This window comes from Lithobates pipiens, unplaced genomic scaffold (assembly GCF_037356315.1).
Source record: "Lithobates pipiens isolate NorthernLeopardFrog02 unplaced genomic scaffold, aLitPip1_a1.2 Scaffold_3, whole genome shotgun sequence".
Lineage (NCBI taxonomy): Eukaryota > Metazoa > Chordata > Amphibia > Anura > Ranidae > Lithobates > Lithobates pipiens.
The window spans coordinates 178960166-178984898 of NW_027507790.1; the positions used below are offsets into that span (position 1 = coordinate 178960166).

At 40.8% G+C, this 24733-nt stretch overlaps 1 protein-coding gene across 1 annotated transcript in view; it reads left to right on the forward strand.

Moving 5' to 3' along the window:
• The window catches only part of SV2C (synaptic vesicle glycoprotein 2C), a 305412-nt gene that overhangs the window by 158314 nt on the left and 122365 nt on the right, over positions 1-24733 (forward strand). Inside the window, exon 4 of the mRNA XM_077462561.1 lies at positions 15876-16027. Coding sequence (XP_077318687.1) covers positions 15876-16027 — 152 coding nt within the window. The remainder of the gene's footprint in view (positions 1-15875; positions 16028-24733) is intronic.

The following is a 24733-nucleotide window of genomic DNA, read 5'->3' on the forward strand; positions in this document are numbered from 1 at the left end:
AAATAAAAACCGCAGAGATGATCAAATACCACCAAAAGAAAGCTCTATTTGTGGTAAAAAAAAGACGTAAATTTTGTTTGGGGTGCAACGTCGCATGACCGTGCAATTGTCAGTTAAAACGACACAGTGCCGAATCGCAAAAAGTGCTCTGGTCAGGAAGGGGGTAAAATCTTCTGGGGCTGAAGCAGTTAAAACAAGTCCTTATGTTGGTTAAATTAGTAAACTTTGAGAATTAATGAAAGTACCACATATAAACTATATAATAAAGGAATAGAACCTGAACCATTCTCTGATTATATAGATTATATATAGCACCTTCATTAGTTCTCATAGCTTACTAATTTAACCACAGACTTGTTTTAGCATATGTAAACAACATTCAAACCACACATGTGATGCAATAATTCTAGCACTAGACCTCCTCTGTAACTCTAAACATGTAACCTGTAAAAAATGTTTAAAGCGTCCCCTATGGAGATTTTGAAGTACTGAAGTTTGGCGCCATTCCACAAGTGTGCGTGATTTTAAAGTGTGAAATGTTAGGTATCTATTTACTCAGCATCATCTTTCACATTATGTTAAAAAAAAATCAAGCTAATTTTAGTGTTTTTTTTTATTATTCATGAAACATTGTTGCGTAAATACCATGTGACATAAAAAGTTGCAACGACCACCATTTTATTCCATAGGGTGTCTGCTAAATAATATATTAAGGAAAATTGTTATCCATACTTACCGTAAATTTCCTTTCCTGGATCCTCCCCATGTCAGCCTACTATGGGTCAGCTCCGCCCCCTCTGACCCCTCCAGGACCACCTTTTTCTTAGCCCATAAAGGGCGGCTGCCTGCCCACACCAGTGTTCAAAAAATACCCACCTTGCGACGGATGAACTGGGTGGGAATCCTCCGACTGGCATGGGGAATCCTCCGACTGGCATCCAGGAAAGGAAAATTAAGGGTAAGTATGGATAATAATTTTCCTTATTCCTGGACCTCCCCATGTCAGCCTACTATGGGATGTACCAAGCAATATTAAAAAGGGAGGGAAGACAAAAAATAAGCCAAACCCTCAGTGCAATGCTATTTACATTTTTAATGGGCAACAGCCGCCGTAATAACCATAGAGCCAAATGTTTCCTCAGGTGGACAAGCCAAATTAAGCCTGTAATGCCTAATAAAAGGTGTTGGGCATGCTCCAGCTTGCTGCTCTGCAAAACTACCTCAGGGGCGACCTTTGCGTATGCTGCCCAGGATGCTGCAATACCCCTCGTCGAATGTACTTTGATCTCTGAAGGAGGCCCAGCATTTTGTATGCAATATGTATGGTCTTTGACAAATCAGAAAGACACAACTCTGGATGTTGCCTGCATACCCTTTTAGGCCCCATTGGGAAAAACTACAGCTGATCTAGTTTTCAAAAGCTTTTAGTCCATTTCAGGTAGGTGGAAACCGCAGAGCCCAGGTCTAACCTACTCCACTTATCATCAGCTGTATCCGCCGGAAAGGCTGGGAGAATGACCTCCCAGTTCATATGAAATTATATGGCAACCTCAGGTAGTAAGCTTGGTAACGGCCTAAGTACTATCTTGTCTGGGAGCACCAAACAATATGGTTCGTTAGATGAGAAGGCGCACAATTCAGAGACTCTTCTGGCCGAGGCAACGGCTAGTAAAAAACAAAAACAAAAAACTGTTAAAAGAAATAATGAACAAGAGAAAGCTTGTACACGACATAGCCGACAAAGCAGGGATTTGACCCTTCAGGGAATTATAAGCTAACCCTTAGAGACCACTCTGCAGAAACTCCAAAATGTTAGATACTGAAGGAGATCCAAGGTCCCAACCCCTTTCTGTAGTATTCCAGATCTGGCAATAGGTTACATTCGTGGACCTCTTATGAGCCTGTAATAATGTCTCCACTACACCACCCGAGAGACCCAGTTAAAGCCTCCCTCTCACTTCCAAGTTATTAACATCTGCCTGGGCTGGCGATGAAGATTGAAGACCTATTCGAAGAAGAGGATCTTCTTCTGTGTCTGCGCCCATATTTGCACTTTCTAGAGGCTTTCTGATGTCTTGACCTCTCTTGGCTCGGGTCCGAGTGACAAAAGTGACAAAAGTGAGGTAAGGCGAGGGAGATCTGGAATGCTGTGACAACAGGCGTCTATCCAGCTGCATGTGACTCTGCGATTTGTCATGTCTAGTCCCCTTTTTACTCCTTTGAGGCTGGAATACTGATTAGGAACCTCTTTGCGGGCATTTAGCTCACACTGGGCCCTTCTCTCTGTAAAACACAGAGGATGTGCTCTCTTTAAAAAAAAAAATACATAAAAAAAAAACGTTTCTTTTTTTTTTAAACAAAAAATAAATAAAATAAATTTCTCCATCCGAATCTTCAGTGCTAAGGCAGATAGGCAGGCAGGCGAAACTCCCCAGATCTATAAAGGTAATGAGAATCTTGGAAATCAGGCTTAGGCTCCTTTCACACCGGGGCGGTTTTCAGGCGCTACAGTGCTAAAAATAGCGCCTGTGTAGCGCCTGAAAAAACCGGCCTCTTTCACTCCAGTGTGAAAGCCGGAGGGCTTTCACACTGGAGCGGTGCGCTAGCAGGACGGTGAAAAAAGTCCTGCTAGCCGCATCTTTGGAGCGGTGAAAGGAGCGGTGTATTCACCGCTCCTAAACCGCTCCTACCCATTGAAATCAATGGGGCAGCGCGGCTCTACTGTCGGCAAATCGCCGCTGCAGCGGCGCTTTGCGAGCGTTTTTAACCCTTTTTCGGCTGCTAGCGGGGGTTAAAACTGTCCCGCTAGCGGCCGCAGACCGCCGCTAAAACGACAGTAAAACGCTGCTAAAAATAGCGGCGTTTTACCCCCGACACCCTCGCCGCCCCAGTGTGAAAGGGGCCTTACCAGAGCAGAGCAGAGTAGCAGATTGATCAGCTGGAGGCTGAGATTAGCCTAGATGACAGAGCCTGCTGCAAATCAGCAGTGAGCATTCTGGTGTTTGCTAGGCAACCCAAAGAGGAAGCTACCTCTGACCTCACCTGCTCAACTCTAAGCTTCCTGAAAGGAATACATGTGGAGGTGGTGAACTACAAGTCCCAGCAAGCCAAACCACTGCCTGAACACACAAAAACATAGACGGAGAGAGTGCCAGCACTTAGATAGATTGCTATTCATACTCTGTATGAACAGGTATATACAGTAATTTATACTGCCAGTGACCTTTTCCAGTAATACACAGTCATTTATACTGTACCATACAATCCCAGCACCATGGGAACCCACCTCCTCAGGAGATTTACAGCCTATATGGGGGGGTCTTTTCATCCGGGAGAGGCTGAACCCGAACAGGATGGATAGTGGATGGAGAAAAAAATAAAAAATAAATAAATAAATAAACTTTAAAAGGCATCCGGAGCGAGGATGAAAAAATAACAGACAGCTGCCCTTTATGTCCTAAGAAAAAGGTGGTCCTGGAGGGGTCAGACGGGGCGGAGCTGACCCATAGTAGGCTGACATGGGGAGGTCCAGGAAATAATGTTTGGGGGTTCTGGGTAATTTTCTAGCAAAGAAATTATGATGTTTATATATAGGAAAGACGTGTCAGAATTGGCCTGGGTGACAAGTGGTGAATTACATAAGTAAGTAATATACAAATAATTATATATGAGTGAATAAATGCGGCGCTACCTATAAAGTGAAAAAAGTGTAATACTAAAAAAATATATGAATAGCAAAAATGAAATCTAACTCATAAATGAGAACAAAGTATAATAAATAAAAGTGCTTCAAGTGGTTTAGAGGTGCATGAATAATGCAAATGAATATAAATCCAAATACGTGTGTATATACAAATGCATAAAAATCCAAATTCGTGTATAAGTGCATAAACAATAATAATACATTGCATATAATCAATAACCACTCAAGCGCAAGAGTGCATACTGACAAAAAATAAATGTCCACTAAGACCATGCATAAATATTATCAAAGTCCATGCAAAAATATAAAAGTGATATTCTATTGGTGATAGTCCACTGCAAACTTCTGTGCAAACTTCAGTGCCCAGTGCGTGCACCACCTATTTTCCCCAGCCTCTCACCTCCAATAAATGGCAAAAGAGCGTTTATGATAAATTCAGGTATACGTTGAATCCTTAACGATCCAGCCCCAATGGAGTACCGCTGTTTGTACCGCTATATACCGCTATGTATATACATTCAATTCTCTCCCCCTTTCTCCAAACACATCCGGTTGGCATTGGTAATATGCATAGAAGAAAACAAAGGGACTGGCTGGCTGCTGGCTGCTTCCTTTTATATATATTTTTTTCACTGATTTGAGATAGTAGGCAGGTGTAGCGCATTAGTACTTTTTCTTTATATTTGAAATAATTATATATATTTTTTTAAGTAATTTGCTATTTTTTCAAAAACTGTACTCAAGCAGGTGGGTTAACAAACAAATTACTGAAGTTATAACATCAAATCAGTAATTTCACAGTGAATAGATAAATAATAAATGATTATGTTATAACATGTAGCATAATAATCTAATCTAATAAATTATTTAGCTTGATTAAAAAGTACCTTTTCAGCAGCAGCAGGATCTCACTCTTAGCTAGACGTGCATTTGTTTTCGTCCGAATGCATTTTTGTCCAGATTTCGGGTATTTTCATTATCGTTCTAACAAAACGGTGCAGAATCCAAAAACCAAAAGATCTGACATAAACAAATGCTTTATTTTCGTTTTCATTTAGGAGATATGACATGACGCTGACAATAGCGATCTGTGTCCATCAAAACTGTGGTCAAATGTGCCTAACCTTAGCTCTATTAGTTCAAGATTATTCTACATAGAGAGTAAAGATTTGACATAGAGAGAAAAGATTCTACATAGAGAGAAAAGATTTGACATTATAGAGACAATAGCAAAAAAGGTCGAATGTGCCTAACCAAACTCTATTGGTCCAAGATTATTTGACATAGAGAGAAAAGATTTGACATGAAGGTTCGACAAAGCAGTCGCCGTGAGCGGACATTTATGGTCAAATGCTCTGCCCATAGGCTATAGAAGAATTCTAATGTTGGTTGACTAGTAATAATAATTAATAAATATAATTATTACTAGTGTCATACAACATTAGAATTCTACTATAGCTTGTAGGCGGAACATTCGACTGGAAATGTACGATTGCGGCGTCATACAGTTTAGCTCCGTCGAATCTTCTTAGAACATTCGACAGATACCATAAGCCTTCAATGACAGATTCGACCTTAACTATTTTGGATTTTCGGGTGAATGCATTTTTTAACTAAACTAAATAAATAAAAACTAATTTTGGGAGTAACTAAATAAATTTATTTTTCAGACTAAAACAAAATTCGGAAACAAAATACTTTGGTGTGCACATGTCTACTCTTAACTGTGTGAGAAAAACATGGAATTATGGGTAAACCTTATACCCTTAGACCCATGTTTTTTTCCTTTTAGTAAAGAGGGCTGGGCTGGAAGGGAGCATGTGTCTTTTAGACACATGCCCCCTTTTATGACACTGCAGTGAGAGGAGAGCCTCCACTGCAGAATTTTTATTGGACAGTTTGGACCAATGGTGCTTTACCATTGGTCCAAGGCTCCAAGTTGTCCATTGAGCTCAGTGCCTCTGACAAGAAGTCAGTGGTACTGTGAGCTCATCCTCTAAGTCTGTTGCAAACAGAGTGTGCCAGCTTGTATTTAAACTGGCCACGCTGTATTAGCTTCTGACGGGCTGCGCAATGAGCCCTTTATCTCCAGAACCATAGGTGCTAGCAGCCCCAAATTTTGACCAGTGGTGGGGGTAGGACTTTGGCTACCTAAAACCCATGTCCCTGCTAAAATCTGCCTTGTATCTTGGTGCAGACTTCATTTAAAATCAGTGAGACAACCTCACAAGCAGGAAATTACATTTTTGGAGGTATTTTGTCAACTGTGTACAGAATGCATCCAGGTTGCAATATTGCATTGAAGTTTACAGCAAATTCAACAGGACTTGTGTAGCAATTGTATATGCTGTATTTTTTATTTTATTGTTGCTATATTTATTTCCACAAAAGTGCATTTGAGCTTTAACTATTTAATGTAAATGGAACTCTGTTTGAGTGCTGCCAGCCCACATAGTATAGATGAGGAGTTGGTCACTGGCGTGAGCGATGTGTTTAATAGTGTTGATCAGTATATTTGGTGATTTAACAGATCCCCAATTTAAAAAAATGAAATTTTTTTTTAATTAGAATGAAGCAGGGCTTTAATAAGTCTTTTGCAAAGAATACATAGGCTTTAATTTCCAGAAAATAACCCGCAGGTGAATTTACCAGTTATAATAATTTTTATGAAATGGGATTCCTCTCTGGCCAATTACTTGTTATGCATTAATTCAAATTAGCATGGTTGTAGAACTGTCAAAATGTGTAGACTAATTTTTTTCCCGTATAGTCACGGTTAAAGTTTAGCTCCGGGCAAACCTTTTTATTATACTTTTGGATGGAGTGGAGACTCCCTGTCAAGCTTTTTACAGCTGTCTATGTCTTCATTGGAGAAACTCACCATTCTATTTAAACTGGAGTCTACTGTCACTGAGGCAAAAAGTCAAGATAAGGAGAAATCTTTAAATGGGGACACCTTTTCCAGGGACAAGTAATGGAAAATTTTCCAGATGGTGCACAGACAGCAAAAACTAGCTGTGGCTTTAACCCTTCTCTAAACTATCCTAAATTTAAAAAAAAGGATATACACGTAAGCCCCATACACACATCAGATTTTCTGCAGATTTTTTCCTTCACATTTGCTAAAACCATGTAGTGCAAGGGCCTGTCTGATTGCATACAAATTTAAACTCCTAAGGTTTGACCTCATATTATATGGTTTTGGTAAATCTGAAGGAAAAAATCATCAGTGTGTGTGGGGCTTTACTTTAAAGTGATATATATATATATATATATATATATATATATATATATATATATATATATATATATATATATATATATATATATATATATATATATATATCCTATATAAAAAATGATATAAGATCTAGGAATTTCTGTGCTGAGTCCGGGAGCACCAAGGCTTTATAGACTTGGGTGGAGTAAAGCCTCCTTTTCTAGGTCCTCATCTTACCTACTATATTAGCCGGAACCTTATTATTAATATTATTATTATTTATTTTAGCTGTCCACATGCTCCCCTTTGATTAGAGAGCTCTGGCTCTGGGAGTCACTTTACTGTAGGTTCCTGGTTTCAATTACCTAATAAGTGAAGCGATCAAAAGGAGATCCTTGGAACTTGCAACATTAAAAAACAAGACAGCATTTGTAGCTCCCATATTTTATTTCCGGCATGATTCCCTTTAAGAAGTTTTAACATGTTACTATGCCACACCCCCCTCCCCACAATCCCCCCTTCCCGTGACAGTGGGCTTGGGTTATTCACCCTGCACCCGCTGTCACTTTTCAAAATCGGTGCTGCTGTTCAGGGCTCTGCGTCATTCATACAAGTTCCAACAGCTTATAGCTCTCAAAGGATTGCAAGGGCACTGATGAGTGCCCCCATAGTCCACTGATATGTCCTCCAGTTGTAACAGAAATCCTGTACACAGGTACAGATAGAAAGCTGGAGGACATGTCTGCAGGAGCCTGACAATGCACCCATGATTTACTAATGCAATGCTCTACACCACATGTGCGAAACACAAGGTGCTCTGGACTTGAGGGCAACCATAATGCTGATGCAGCCTACAATTAAGTTGAGTTTGACGCCCCTGCTCTACATGCTCCTGTTGGCTCTCTGCAAAAAAATGTGCATTTATTATTTTTTCAGGAAAAATTAACTTAGCCTTTAATCAATTTTGTGATTTTGTAGTTCTTCACAAAACACTGCGGATATTACTTCACTGAAAAAAATCTTCACAAAATAATTAATTATAATAACAGTTGTCATGTATTATTGGATCTGGATCAGTGATTTATGGAGTGAAAATCTTCCCCAGTCTGTATGTCAGCTTCATCAATACCCATTTTTCATGTTTTAGATAATGGGAATTTAGACAGGTCATAAATAACACTGAATCCTAAGTCAATAGTAATCTTCCATCACAAGTATACTTAAACACAGTTCAAATTGTGCAGATCATGGACCATGTGAATATTTAATAATATTTGTTTCATGTGAGTGTGAAATCTAATAGACCATGCTGTATCATATGAAACATTAATTTAATGTTATCTACTTCGCTGTAATGCAGCGCTTACTTACAGATCATGGGGCTCCAAAATTTTGATAGACAGCCTTTCCCAACAATCTTCCTCTGTGGCAATTGGCAGTGTCAAAATGTCAATACTGTCACTGATCTTAACATAAAGAATGCCTAAACCAAGGACAGGTAGCAGGAGAGCTAAATAGTCAGCTAGACAAGTCCGTTTCGGCAGAACTCCGTCGGAACTCTGTCGAATAGTCCTTCGGACTTCAGTCCTACGAAAAGTCCAGCTGTGTGTACACGGCATAACAATCTACAATACATTTTAATAAAATCATTGAAATATGAACATTATTTACTAGAAGGCATTTATTTTCTCAATATAAAAGACCAATAAACTCAACCAATTCATTACAAATCATGTAAACTCCATTACACTAACCAGCCATACAGTCAAAACAGTCCTGACCTGTTGCAGCATGGGACCACTAGACCTCTGAAGGAATGCCAATGTATTTGGCTCCAAAACAGTAGAAGATCTTTTAACCACTTCAGCCCCGGAAGATTTGGCTGCTCAATGACCAGAGCACTTTTTACAATTTGTCACTGCATGGATTTAACTGGTAATTGCGCGGTCACGCAGTGCTGTACCCAAATGAAATTTGCATCATTCTTTCCCCCAAATAGAGCTTTCTTTTGATGGTATTTGATTGCCTCTGCGATTTTTATTTTTTGTGATATAAACGGAGAAAGACCGAAAATGTTGGAAAAAAAAGTGATATTTTCTACTTTTTGTTATAAAAAAAATCCAATAAACTAAATTTTAGTCTAATTTAGTCAAATTTACTCCAAAATGTATTCAGCCAAGTGTCTTTGGTAAAATAAAATGTCAATGAGCGTATATTTATTGGTTTGCACAAACGTTATAGCGTCTACAAACTAGGGTAGATTTTTTTTTCTTAAGGTGCTAAAATGGCAGGGCAGTACAACCCCACCCCCCCCCCCCACACACACACACAAATGACCTCACTTTGAAAAGTAGACACCCCAAGGAAATTGCTGAGAGGCATTTTGAGCCCTTTGAATATTTTATTTTTTTGTCACAAGTGATTGAAAAATGACAAAAAATAAATAAAAATTACACAAATCACAAAAAATACATGAAAATTAAATAAAGTTGTCACTATATGATATATTGCTCACACATGTCAGGGACATATGTGAAATTACACCCCAAAATACATTCTTCTACTTCTCCTGAGTATGGGGATACCACATGTGTGAGACTTTTTTGGAGCTTAGCTGCGTACGGGGCCCCAGAATCCAATCCCCACCTTCAGGCTTTCTAAGGGTGTAAAATTGATTTCACTTCCTTACTACCTATTACAGTTTCGGAGGCCATGAAATGTCAAGATAGCACAAAACCCCCCAAATTACCCCATTTTGGAAAGAAGACACTTCAAGCTATTTGCTGATAGCCATGAGTCCATGGAATATTTTATATTTTACCACGAGTTTCAGAAAAATAATATATTTTTTTTTTTACACAAAGTTGTCGCTAAATGATATATTGTTCAAACAGGGCGTGGTTATATGTGGAATGACATCCCAAAATGCATTCTGCTTCTTCTTCTGAGTATGGGGATACCACATGTGTGGGACTTTTTGGCAGTCTAACCACGTACTCAGATGAAGTAGCAGAATGTATTTTGGGGTGTAATTCCACATATGCCCATGGCATGTTTGAGCAATAAATCATTTAGTGACAACTTTGTGCAAGAAAAAAAAAAGTTTGTAATTTTCCCAAAACTTATGGCAACATATTCCATGGACTCAACAGGCCTATCAGCAAATAGCTTGGGGTGTCTATTTTCCAAAAAGGGGTCATTTGGGGGGGTTTGGAACTGTCCTGGCATTTTATACACAACATTAGAAGCTTATGTCACAAATCACCCACTCTTCTAACCACTTGAAGACAAAGCCCTTTCTGACACTTTTTGTTTACATAAAAAAAAATTTTTTTTGCTAGAAAATTACTTTGAACCCCCAAACATTATATATGCTTTTAAAGCAAAGGCCCTACAGCTTAAAATGGTGAGTGTTGCAATTTTTTTCACACGGTATTTGTGCAACAATTTGTCGAACGCACTTTTTTGGGGAAAAAAACATTTAATTTTAATTCAGTAAAACACACCATATTGCCCAAATGTTTGATGAAATAAAAAAGATGATCTTATGCCGAGTACATGGATACTAAACACAACATGCTTTAAAATTTGCAGCAGCGACAAACTACATGCATTTTTAAAAGCCTTTAAAATCCCTTACAGGTTACCACTTTAGAGTTACAGAGGAGGTCTACTGCTAAAATTAGTGCCCTCGATCTGACCTTCATGGTGATACCTCACATGCATGGTGCATTTGCTGTTTACATATGACACCAGCCCGATGTTTGCATTCGCCTTGCTCGTGAGCACGGGGGACAAGGGTGCTTTTTTTTTCATTACTTATTTTGCTTTTTTTTTCATCATTCATTTTTTTTTAAACATTCTCAGGGAATGTATATATCCCTTATGATAGCAATAGGCAGTGACAAACAATTGGGGTCTATTTGACCCTAGATCTCTCCTCTGCCCTCAAAGCATCTGACCAGACCAAGATCGGTGTAATAAAATGCTCTCCCAATGGTGCTGTTTATATCCGGTGAAACCTAAGTTATGAAGTCCTTGTCGCTTCCGGTTTCTTAGGCCATAGAGATGATTGGAGCCATTCTGGTCTCACATGCATGGTGCATTTGCTGTTTACATATGACACCAGCCCGACGCTTGCATTCACCTTGCTCGTGAGCACGGGGGACAAGGGTGCTTTTTTTTCATTACTTATTTTGCTTTTTTTTTTCCATCATTCTTTTTTTTAAACATTCTCAGGGAATGTATATATCCCTTATGATAGCAATAGGCAGTGACAAACAATTGGGGTCTATTTGACCCTAGATCTCTCCTCTGCCCTCAAAGCATCTGACCACACCAAGATCGGTGTAATAAAATGCTCTCCCAATGGTGCTGTTTATATCCGGTGAAACCTAAGTTATGAAGTCCTTGTCGCTTCCGGTTTCTTAGGCCATAGAGATGATTGGAGCCATTCTGGTCTCCGACCAGCTCTATGATCAGCTGGCAGAACCACCGGCTGCATTCTTGGGTTGGTTGTTTGGACAGGAGAGCCTGAGAAAACCATGGAAGATGGTGGGGGGGTGGGGGGGGTGGTCCATCCCACTATTTGTAAAAACATCTCTTTTACATGTAAGCCGACCGCTGGCTGAAAAGAATGATACCAAGATGATACCTAAACTTGCAGGCATCATTCTGGTATAACCACTCAAAGTCCTGCAAAATACCAGTACGTTGCTGGTCCTTGTTGGGCATATATTGTAATGTTCTTTTTTTCATGCAGCCTGTGGGCTGAATGAAAGGCTATTGAGCAAATGAGTGCTGCCCTATATATTGGTCATTTATTATGATTTGTGATCACATGCAGGAGATGCATAGTGAAGCATCCAAGTGGCAATCATCAACAATTTCTCTGTGCAGCCGTGCTATGGGGGTCTTCTTATGCCTTTGAGCGTCCTCCTAAAGTATACCCTTGTTTGGAATGCTTTGTTGTGAATGCTAGGAGGGAAAGTGAGAAATATGTTTTTTTTTACTTTTATTTAATGTAAACACATTGCTATTAGCACTAGCTATATGTTTATAGTTTAAATATTGATATTTGCACTGTTTAGCACTAAAGGCAGTAATTTTAGGTACTTTTTTGCAATGCCAGTAAAGAATGTGGATCCGTCAGTAAATTTAATGATTTTTTGCCAGTTAAAAAATTGGTGCTGTTTGTAAATTTTGGTGTTCTGCCAGTAAATTTCACTTTGGGGGGTTGGCAAAGCTGGCTGGAGCTGACTGTGGCTCAGACCATGATCTTCTTATTGCAAATTTCAGGCTTAATTGAAAAAAGTGGGAAACATCGCTACACATTTCAGATATGATCTAAACCAGATCTCTTGTGAATACTCCGTGGAGGTGATGAACAGATTTAAAGGATTAGATCTGATAGACAGTGCCTGAGGAACTATGGAAGGAAGTGTGTAACATTGTACAAGAGGCAGCAATTAAAACTTTTCCAAAGAAGAAGGCATGCAAGAAATAAAAGTGGCTATCTGCTGAGGCCATACAAATAGCTGAACAAAGAAGGAACACAAAAGGCAATGGAGAAAAGGGGAAATATACCCAACTAAATGCAAATTTACAGAGGAGAGCAAGGGGAGACAAAAAGACCTTAAACAAGCAATGCAAAGAATTAGAGGGAAATAATAGAATGGAGAAGACTAGAGAGCTTTTCAAGAAAATTGGAGCTATCAAGAGAAAGTTTTATGTAAAGATGGGCACAATAATAGACAAAAATGACAAGGATCTGAAAGAAGCAGAAGAGAAAAAGAAGAGATGGCCAGAATACATGGAAGAACTGTATAAGAATGATCTGAATGTCCCAAATAACCACGATGATGCAATCACTGACCTTGAACCGTATATCTTGGAGAGTGAAGTCAAGTGGGCCTTAGAAAGCATTGCTAATAACAAAGCTAGCAGAAGTGATGGTATCCCAACTGAGTTATTTAAAATCCTAAAATATGATGCTTTTAATGTGCTGCACTCAATATGCCAACATATTTGGAAAACTCAACAATGGCCACAGGACTGGAAGAGGTCCGTTTACATTCCGATACCAAAGAAAGGCAGCACCAAACTACCGTACAATCGCACTCATCTTACACGCTAGCAAGGTTAAGCTAGGCTTCAAGCAGCATGTGAACCAAGAGCTACCACAAGTAAAAGCTGGATTTTCAAGAGGCAGAGGAACAAGAGATCAAATTGCCAACATTCGCTCAATCGTGGAGAAAGCAAGGGAGTTCCAGAAGAATGTTTGCTTCTTCTTTATTGACTACAGTAAAGCCTTCAATTGTGTTTAGGCACAACAAGATGTGGCAAATACTGAAAGAAATGGGAATGCCAGACCACCTCACCTGTCTTCTGAAAAACCTGTATGCAAGTCAAGATGCAACAGTTAGAACAGGTCATGGAACAACTGACTGGTCAAAATTGTGAAAGAAGTGTGGCAAGGATGTATATTGTCACCCTATTTATTTAACTTATATGCAGAGTACATCATGCACACCAAATATTCATTTGCTTTGATAACACACCTGGTGCACTGCAAGCAAAATGGTTTGCTCTCGCAGTGCACCTTTTTTGAAGCCTATTAGATCCTATGGCTCTAATTAGGTGCTTCAAAAACACCCTCCCCCCGCCGCTGTAATTCAGGCACCTGACGCCTGAAAAGTGGCTGGATGCCTGAATAGGAGGTGGCTACAGTAGCCATGGATAGATTCATGCAATGCATGAATTTATCCATAGTACACAGAGTGGGTGGCTGGAGAGAGGGGGCGGCGCCCGTGCACCCTTAATGGTCTCAACGCCACTGACAGGCACCCAGCCTTCTACACGATATAAAAGAAAACATGCTTAATTGGGCCAGGCCACCTTCTTTCTTTCCTCCGTGGTCCAGTTCTGATGCTCATGTGCCCATTGTAGGTATTTTTTGGCTGTGGACACAGGCGCAACATGGACACTATGATTGGTCTGCGGCTACGCAGCCCCATACACAGAAAGCTGCGATTAACATTTTTTCTGCTTTCAATACATCAATTTTGTGGAAAACATGTTTACTTCCTGCCTAATATATCCCTCCAACTTTCAGATTCCATTGCAATGATATAATTAAAGTTACAGTTGCTTTTTTTAAATAACAAACATGCCATACTTACCTCCACTGTGCAGCTCGTTTTGCACAGTGCGGCCCTGAACATCCTCTTCTGGGGTCCCTCTGTGGCTCTTGCGGCTCCTCTCCACATTAGACAACACCTTGGGAGAATCGTTCTCCCAGGGGGTTACCTTGCGGGCGCGCTCCTGGGTCATTCATTCGGCATCCACAGAAGCCAAATGTATGACTCGGCTCCGCCCCCGGGACATTGGATTTGATTGACAGCAACGGGAGCCAATGGCTGCGCTGCTATCAATCCATTCAATCAGGACCTGAGACACCAGCTTTTGCTGATGTGCTCGTCCTCAGGACGAGGTAGAGGGGGTACAGGTAAGTAAAACAGGGGCTCGGGGGGGGGTGTCCTGCAGCATTACAGGAGGTTTGTCACCTCAATGCATAGAATGCATTGAGGTGAAAAACCTCGAAGGTTTACAACTCCTTTAAGATTTTTCACTTTACCTGTCAGTGACCTTAAATAATGTTATGGCTAATCAATGTATACTCATCATTTTAAAATATATTTGCTTATTTTTAATAAATGTATTAGTCTTGTGCAATTCGTTTCGTAACGAATCGAAATTCGGCCGAATTTTGCATCTTTCGGACATTCGGATGCATCCGAATGTCCGAATAAAAAAATAACAAATTACAACGAATACGAAAGAAATATAATGAATGAATTTGAATGAATTTGACATGATTCGAAATTATTTCAACCGCATTCGAAATTATTTCAACTGCATTCGACATTATTTCAACCACATTCGAAAATATTTTGTGACCCGACTTTAGGGCCATGTATCTTGGGGTCACTTGGTGCTAGACACTTCAACATGATTCGACATTATTTCAACCACATTCGAAAATATTTTGTGACCCGACTTTAGGGCCATGTATCTCGGGGTCACTTGGTGCTAGAAACTCCAAATTTGGATATGTTGTAGTGCTAGTATTATTGTGTTTGCATACCAAATTCGAAAAATCAGCCACATTTGAAAATATATCAACCAAATTCGAAAATATTTCTACCGAATTCGAAATGATTTCAACTTGATTCGACATTATTTCAACCACATTCGAAAATATTTTGTGACCCGACTTTAGGGCCATGTATCTCGGGGTCACTTGGTGCTAGAAACTCCAAATTTGGATATGTTGTAGTGCTAGTACTATTGTGTTTGTATACTAAATTTGGGGTTTCTAGCTATAAGTGACCCCGAGATATGTGGCCCCAAAATTGGGTCGCAAAATGTTATTAGTTAGAGCAGAGAATGACATTTTGCGACCCGATTTTGGGGCCACATATCTCGGGGTCACTTATAGCTAGAAACCCCGAATTTGGTATACAAACACAATAGTACTAGCACTACAACATATCCAAATTTGGAGTTTCTAGCACCAAGTGACCCCGAGATATGTCACTTATGTGGCTGATTTTTCGAATTCGGTAGAAAACTAAACGAAATCCGAAAACGAATTTAAGGAAGTTAACGAATATAACTAAACGAAATTAATGAATTAACTAATTAAAACTAAACGAAACTAAACATTTTTTTTCCTTTTGCACATGTCTAAAATGTATAGCAGCATTAATTGGTGGATTTTCAATCTCTGGAATCCTTCTTTAACAGTAGTGAGGATGTAGACACAACATGGCTTCCAATAATACTAAAACAAATTATAAAAAAGTTGCTATAGATGTCTAATTTAAGGTCAGTTATACTATAAACTGTGCAGTTGACATTTATCCAACTTCTATCTTACAATTTTTCTAGGATTGGAGGAGCTCTACCAACTGCATTTTCCTATTTTTCGGAAGTTCTTGCAAGAGAGAAGCGAGGAGAGCACCTGAGCTGGTTGTGTATGTTTTGGATGATTGGTGGAATATATGCATCAGCCATGGCTTGGGCCATAATTCCACACTATGGTAAGCAGAATCTTCTCTTTCCAGTTTGTCAGCCACAAGGAAAGAAGAATTACCTTTCTGGTGTCAGTTTATTTAAATCAGACTAATTGGCTCTTTTCACAAAGCTTTAAAGTACCGTATTTTTCGGACTATAAGGCGCACCGGATTATAAGGCGCACTAGCAACGACCGGCTGATAAAATGGATATTTCCATATATAAGGCGCATCGGACTATAAGGCGCACCGGATTATAAGGCGCACTAGCAACGACCGGCTGATAAAATGGATATTTCCATATATATAAAGCGCATCGGACTATAAGGCGCACGGTCGATTTTGGGAGAAAATTTAGGCTTTTACGTGCGCCTTATAGTCCGAAGGTTTACGTCAAGATGACAGATACTGTTAACAAAGAACTCCAGCGATGTCAACAGGTCATATATAAGGCGCACCGGACTATAAGGCGCACGGTCGTTTTTGGGAGAAAATTTAGGCTTTTACGTGCGCCTTATAGTCCGAAAAATACGGTATATGTAAAAAACCTTACCTTGTAAAACAGGAGGGCAAACAAGGCTTGCTTTAAGTGATATCTTCATGCAAAAGTTATTATTTTTTTTTATGAAAGCCATTGTCAAAAATACTTAACAAAACAAAAAAAATATATATAGATAGAAAGCAAGACGGGGGAAAATGTGGACCTTGTTTGACTGGTGCACATGGTGAAGCCTGTGGTCTGGGTGGAAGCAGAACATAATTTTGGGATATGCTGGCACACAGTAACCCCCCATCTCTGTCACAGTTATGAACTGTGTGGTTTTCCCTCATAGTTTTGGTCTATATCTATATGTTTGGGACTAATTCTGACAGAGACAGAACCAGGAGAGTACTTTACTTTACAGCAATACAGCATGTAATACTGAGCGCAGTTATCTGAAGACAGAGTGGGTGCAATTGCTTAAAGTCTGCAGGTGGTAAGGCACAGCAGAGTAGCCCAACAATCATTCACTGACACTCAAGCCTGGTCTATTCCTTGGATGAAATTGTCAACAGCTTGTTATCAGGTGCAATTAACTAGCTTGCCACTAGATGACTGTTCCCAATATAGTCTGGTATAAGAAAAGCGTTTTTTAGGTTACATAGTAGGTGAGGTTCGAAAAAAGACACAAATCCATCAAGTCCAACCTATGTGTGTGATTATATGTCAGTGAAGGTGTTAGGCCCCTTTTAGAGAAAACCTTTCCCTGTGATGTAATGGATGGAATTAGTGCCCAAATAAATACCGGGCAAGAAGCAGCCTTGTAAGTTGAGACGTGGGAGCCAAACACCCCAGTTGCACAGTTTGGCTCCAACACACAGCCAATTGTAGGCCCCCTTACAAGCTAGATTCGGGATAGGAGCAGTGATGATTGATTACATGGGTCTATCATAGCAATTTCTGTGTAGGATCCACAGTGCACCAGCCAAAACACCTGTTGCACCATCCCCAGTTGTGGATGTGACCATTTGTTAATTTCATTTTGCCCACCATAGCAAATGAGTCCTCCACACTAAGGTGTGAACTGCTCCTATATGGCAAAGAGAACAAGTGTAAAAGTAAAAGTGACAGTACTAGAAACTGGTGGGACGTGGTGGTGCTTTGGTGCACTGTCTGCATAAATGCTTACCATAGGTCCCTATAGGTCTAGGAACAGTCTGGACACTAGTGGATCCTCCTAACATGCTTTTTAAACTTTGATCTGTATTAGTTTAAAAAACGTAGTGTTACAATAGATAAAAAAGTATACAATTTATTCTACCCTTGGTTGTGTCATGTTACTTTGCACATCTGACCCGAGGAAAAGTTTAAAGATGCCTTCCTCTGTATTGTATTTAAAGTCTGAAATGGGGATCAAATTAGCAACTGCAGTGCAATTGGCAATACAGAGACGGAAAAAAAAAGTTTGGCTGTCGCAGCTTCGGACCTGGGGTACCCTGTTAGAAATGAGGTACACACACTGGGATATCACTATCCACTCTCCATTATTTATTTTCTGGCATAAGTGAACATCATCCTGAGCTGCACTTTTTTGGAATTGCAGAAATATTCTACATCTCTTTGTTGTTCACGTCGATGGAGATGCCAGTTACACATATTCTATGGGACTTCAACCTTGCCCCAGTGTGCTTGGGGTCTTGCGTGTGTAGCCATGGTGTTAGCACTACCGATAAACGATCTGCCAAATCACCCCACTGCCAGACTTCATACATCCTGTCTAGAGACAATGAACAGTCTTTTGCCAGCTTTGTTTTTGTTGTTTTATTGGGGGATACAACTTGGATAGGGATTGGGATATGGGATGCCCATGGAATTAATCATTGTCCTTATATCTAAAGAATTCAATATACTTTTAACAAAGTTAGAGCCTGAAGATTGAATGTGCATGTTTGACTAAGTATGAATCTTCTCCTGCAGCTCCCTGCAGACCGTTACTCCCTCTGCATCTCCATGCAGAATACAGTTCCTATGGCCGCGTACACACGGGCGGATTGTCTGTCCAACTTAGTCCGCTGAACCGTGTTTCAGCGGACAATCCGCTCGTGTGTGGGCTTCAGCTGACTTTTTCAGCGGACTGTCTGACGAACAAAGTCTTACGGAATTTCCGAAATTTTGTCCGTTCAAACTTGGTTTTGTCCGTCCAAACTTGGTTTCAGCGGACAGTCCGCTCGTGTGTAGGCAAGTTGGACGAACTAAGTATGGCGCATGCTCAGAAAGGATTTACACGGCCAAAGGTTGCATTGCAGTGTATAGGACGTCGTTTTTCTAGTCCCGTCGTACGTGCTGTACACGTCATCGCGCACGCTTTCAGCGGACTGTCTGCTCATCGTGTGTGGTCAAGTCCGTTCATGCAAATTTTGAACGGACTGTCTGTCGGATTGTCTGACGAACTTAGTTTGGCAGACAATCCGCCCGTGTGTACGCGGCCTAAGAGTTCTCCATCCTTCACCGTGTGAGGGACAGAAACATCACTTTTGACCATGTAAAAGCAATGGTCTTAGATCTCTTCACCTCCTGCCTCAACTTGCTTCCTCTTGTACAAACTTGATTCCTCCTGCACAATCTTGTAGTTGCTAATTGAAGTATGACACATCCTCTTCTATTGGGTAGCATGAACTCACTCTGAATAAGCCCCTCTACTGGCTCTGGTGACTCGCTGCTACTAGGCCTGAGGCCTGCAGAACCTCTTCCCATAGGCCTAGAAGGTTAAAGTCTATCTTCTAGGAAATGGACTACTGCTCCCAGCCAGCCCAACTTGCAAACAATGTGCCACACTGATTTGACACAGATCCCCACAGTCTCTTCTCTGATCCAGGACTCCTCACCATCCACTGTGTGCATGATAAAGACTCTGCTAGTGACCGTGTAGAAACAGAGTTCCCTCACAGATTCCCTGGCACCTCCAGCCATCCACTGTGGTAACACTCACCGATCTTCCAGCCCTGAGTCCTTGATGAGGAACTTGTCCGGACAATGTGTCCCGCCAGCTTCTCCTGCCCCTCTGCTCCAGGAGTTCCCTGTCACCGTCCGTGTGATGAGAGAGACCTTGCCAATGACTGTGTAGAGACAATGTTCCCTCACAGTTCTCCCTGGGCCTCCTCCTGCAATCGATACACCCCCCCCCCCAGATGGGGGTGTTCTCCTGCTGCTGTCTAGCACTCCATTCCTCATGTCACCTAGTCGACTTATCCCCCCCAGCAGCATGTGACCTCAGCTCATATAGGAGGCCCGCCCCCTGCCAACACCAGTTAGGGATTGGTCAGGGTTCCCACATGTGCTGCCTGCCACTCCAGCTCTAGGCCCAGCCTCTCTTCCAGAACATTCTCCCTGAAAGCAGGAGAGGCGTTCAGAACTGAAGTACAGGTGATCACACCCACTGCTAATCTGACCATTTCCAGCCCCCAGATCAAAACAGACAGGCCTAGCTTGCAGCATAGGTCTGCCTAAATTTTCCTGTGATGAACAACCTAGTAAAATAACCCTTACTAGCACCTACCTTCTGGTAGAGGGTGCTACATTTGTTATTTGGTAAAACATGCCAACTTCAGTTCAACATTTGGGCCATTCAGAAGCTTTAGCAGGATACATTTTACTTATCCAGCTATCAAGCTATAGTAGATCCGATATATAAACTTAATTTGGATTAGTTTGTCCTTGGCAGATAAAACAGATTTAGGGAAATTTAACTAAAAAAATAATGCAACCTCCAGATCCGATGAGTTTTGCTTGTATAACTTTATGTTCACTTTAATTCACCCAGCTAAAAAACTCCTGCACTTAGCCTACAGGAAACAAAATGAATGGAAATGCACCAACTGTTTCTCAGAAAATAAAACAGCTAATAGGAATGTTAAAACATGCAGAATGTTCAGCCCCGAGTGAAATGAAAAATGTTTGGGCAGATGTTTTATTAAATAAACTAACGTTAAGGAAAATGTATTCAAGAGATGCTTATCAATAAATGTGAAGGAAATGTGGACAGCATGAAAATAACACTGTGCGTATGTATACTCTACTGAATAAAAACATTTTGCTTCTTTCAAGGCCCTGTTTTTATATGGATCAGAACATGGTATTAAGTGCACACTTCTGTTGTCTGTCAAGGGGTTCTTGACACCTGGGACCCACAGAGTGTTAAGGCCCGTACAACCGATATGATAATCGGAAGTTATATTTCATCTGACGAACAATTTCCCCAATTTCGGATCATTAATACGGTGCTTTCAACAGCCGATTCTGTTTTTTCGCCAGACAAAATGTGATGTGCAGACTATCAAATTTTTGTCGTACGTGAAATCAACGTACGATTTTCGCTCAATTAGTACGGTTTTCATCTGAAAAAAAACATAAGAGCAAGACTACACATGCTCAGACACAAACGAATACATACAAAACTATTCAACACATTGGGGGTTATTTACTAAAGGAGAATCCACTTTGCACTGAATGTGCACTTAAATGTAAAGTCACTGTAGATCCGAGGGGGATATGCAAGGAAAATAAAAAACAGCATTTTAGCTTGCACATGATTGGATGATAAAATCAGCAGAGCTTCCACTCATTTCAGCTCTACCCCTTTGATTTAGAAAAACTGCACTTCCAAGTGCACTTGCAGTGCAAAGTGGATTTACTTAAATAACCTCCATTACGTCACTACTAAAGTTGAATTATGTTGTACGAGATTTTTCGTATGGTGAGTAACCTCTTCACTTTCAACATGCGACTAGCATGCAACAAAAAACGTACGAACGGTCGTCCAAAAATTCTGATTGTGTGTATGAGGCTTAACTTTCTGCATTGCTTAAAGTGATCTTGTTGTGTGTATGAGAAAATACAGATAAAGGGACCTTACAGATCTCTAGGTGCCAGTTGATGCAACTAACCGACACTTCTGGATGGGTCAGATACCTGGTCCCCTGTTTGGTATTGTGGTTCCTCCCAGAGCTGAGATAAGGGTGGTGGGGGGGCATGCTGGGGGATTGCCCTGATTCTACTGTGCCTCATTGATATATGGTTGCTATTGGATACTGACTGCTAGGGAGGGAGCCAGAATATTGACCTGCTCACTCCAGGAGGACCTGTCACCATACCTGGTATCATGCCCCATCTACTGGTTCCTTGGGATCTTGAACTTGTGCTTGGTTACTCTTGGCACCTACACTCCTTCTACTTGTCTTGCTGAGTTAACCCATTTGTATTCATGTAGCATCATACCCCTTTGTGTTGTACACCCTGGTTCTTTAGATATACCAGAACCCAACATGCACCCTTTGGATAACTTTAGACCAGGCTCCGAACAGTTAATGTAACTTTACTAGTGAAACTTCAACATTACAGTGCAGTATGAGCAAGTCCAATTCCTAGCCCTAACTACAGTTGTGTGGCTGCCCAGGCATATCTCCTTGAGGTAATAGTCCATGCTGGTATTCTCAATGACTTTGATGGCCTCTGAAAAACCATGGTGCCTTTAGTGGACTGCAGGGTGCAGCAGTCCTAGTACCACAAGTTGAGAGTGGGAACAGAAACAACCAAGAGTGCTGGACCTCAGCCTCCCCCTTTTTTATACCACAGATGGGCTGGCTGGGACCAAAAAGCCCAGGAATTGAGCACACATAACTTAACCCTTTGCCTCAGCCAGGGCCAGCCACTAACTCATTGAATCAGCATTGACACAACCTGCTTACAAGAAGCCTTCTGTGGGGGAGAAAGCGGGTGCTGAGATTGAGAATACACCTCAAGCTCAGCATGGCACCACTGGGGAATGAAGGCAGATTGCCCTTCTTTCTGTCTTACCTTGTTATGTGACATATCCCTTGGCTTGAGATGGGAAGAAGGACAAGCTACTTTCATTCATGGTGGGCACTGTGCTGAGACTGATGTATGAACTGTGAGTACACAGTGGTTGGGGGTAACTCCTTAGATCTCCCCTCTCCTTCTCTTAGCTACTTCCCTACTATAAGCTAGCCATAGACTAGAGGTGCCCAACCAGTGGCCTACAGAGCCCTCTGATGTGGCCCATGACCTCCTGCTCTGGGATAGTGGGTCGGCACACCCAGATCCCGACCTGCCATCCCAGAGCATCAGTGGATGGAGCCGGTGGTAGAGGAAGCAATCGCCTGTGGAGGGATCAGAGCTGCATAAGCCGATGCTTCCTCTGTAGCTCCTGTCCCAGGCTGCGTTTCAGTTTACACCTGCCTATCACCAGTCTGATGCGATCTGCTATCCACCTTCAGGAGATACACCTACTGACAGGTGTATCCCTTAAAGATGTGCGTGCCTGGGAAATGCATTCAGTGGGGCCTTACATACTGATGTCATGCACACCTGAGATGGGTGGGCAGGAAGTGGTTAAGGGTCTATTCTTATGCCTTTATGTGAATGTCACTTTACTATTCATAACTATTCCATTTTATCATCACTATTTCAATTTACTCTTTCCACTTTCACCAACAGCTCTGAGTTAACAATCAATAATGGCAAATATAAAACACTCAATGGGATTGATGTACTAAAGACAACTAGGCTTTTCACTTTGCAAATTAAGTTGCATTTTGCAGGGGAAGTTTTCCCAGAGCTCATTGAATGATGTACACTCAATCACGTGCAGGAAAAAAAAAAACATTTTTGCTTTGAACATGATTGAATGGTGGAAGTCAGCAGAGCTTCACCTCATTCACTAAGCTCTGGGGAAAATAAATGCAAAGTCTATTTGCCTTTACTATATCAACCCAAACGTCTTCACCCCCTGAATCCACTACAACAAATCTTTGAGTTTCAATGGACTACTGGCAAATTGCATTATTTTGGCGGATTTATGACCGAACTGACTTTCCTAATGCTGCTAGGCAGAAGTGTTAACAACTTAGGTACTGTGCTGCCTTAAATGCCACAAACTGCCCAGTCATGTTCAATATTCAATAGCTAAACCCCAAAATAGAATTGTAATATAATGCAGCTTACTATTCTTTAGATGTGGCGTCTGCATTCATTTTTTTTTTACCTTTTTTCTTTATTTTCACCTTGTGATTTAGCCAGTAGCACACTTCCTGACTTAGGGTGTCTCTATATAGAAAAAGCAGACAACGCCCAGGTAAATTCCCCAAGGAGATATACAAACGGTGCTCTAGCTCATAGTGTCTTCCTAACACCGAGATGTAGCGTGAGAAGGTAAAATCGTCAGCTCGTTCTTTCAAATGTATTACTTTATTGTAGCAGGCAGAGTGTACAAAATACATCACCATACGCGTTTCGGCTTTAAGTCTTAATCATAGCCATTGCTATTGCCAAACCGCGTAAGCTCCTGTGTTTTGTACACTCTACCTGCTACTAAAAAGTAATTTATTCGGAAGAACGAGCAGCCGACTCTCCAACACTTTATAAGCAATTACAGCAACAGTTTTTTTCCTTTTGGGATAAAGGTTTACATCAATAAATAAAAGCTGATAAGCAATCCTGCCAGTGTTCAATTGTGTGTCTCATCCCGGTAAACTGATACATTTGGAAAAGCGCTTGATCATTTGAAAAAAAAAAACAGAATTACTGGCTGGATCAACCGATGAAAATAAAGGAAAGAAAGCTTAAAAAAAAGAAAATGAATGCAGCTGCCACATCTAAGAATTGGTAAGCTGCAATATTGCTTTTGGATTTAATGCTGCTTTGAAAGGCGACTGAACATATTTCTAAATACTACCTAGCAGCGCAAATTAGCAAATTGACTAAATATTGTGACACTTTTGAAACCCCCTTTGGGGGTAATAAGTAGCTTCTTATGGCATCTCCCAAAGGATAGACCGCAAGTATACAATCCTAATATTGCCATCTGTTTGGGCTAACATTACATATGCTGCTGATTATATATCACTGCATCCTTCCCTTGTATCTCACCTTCGAGAACTGGATCCACACTTCCCCCTTCCCAAACCCCCTCCTCATCTACCCCATAGCTAGATTGAGCACAACAAGGTCTCTATCATATACAATTTTTTGCCACATAGTTTTGCTGTTTTTATGTGCTGGGAAGTCTTTTTTTGTTTGTGCTGTTTTTATATACCTGTGCTTGCACCCTATGATAATGATCTATTGAATTATTTGTTGTGTACTACTCAGTTTGCATTGACTGATAATTTTTGCACTTAATCTTGTAAAAGGAATATTGGTATTGGTATAGTGTAAAACCCAATAAAAATCTATTG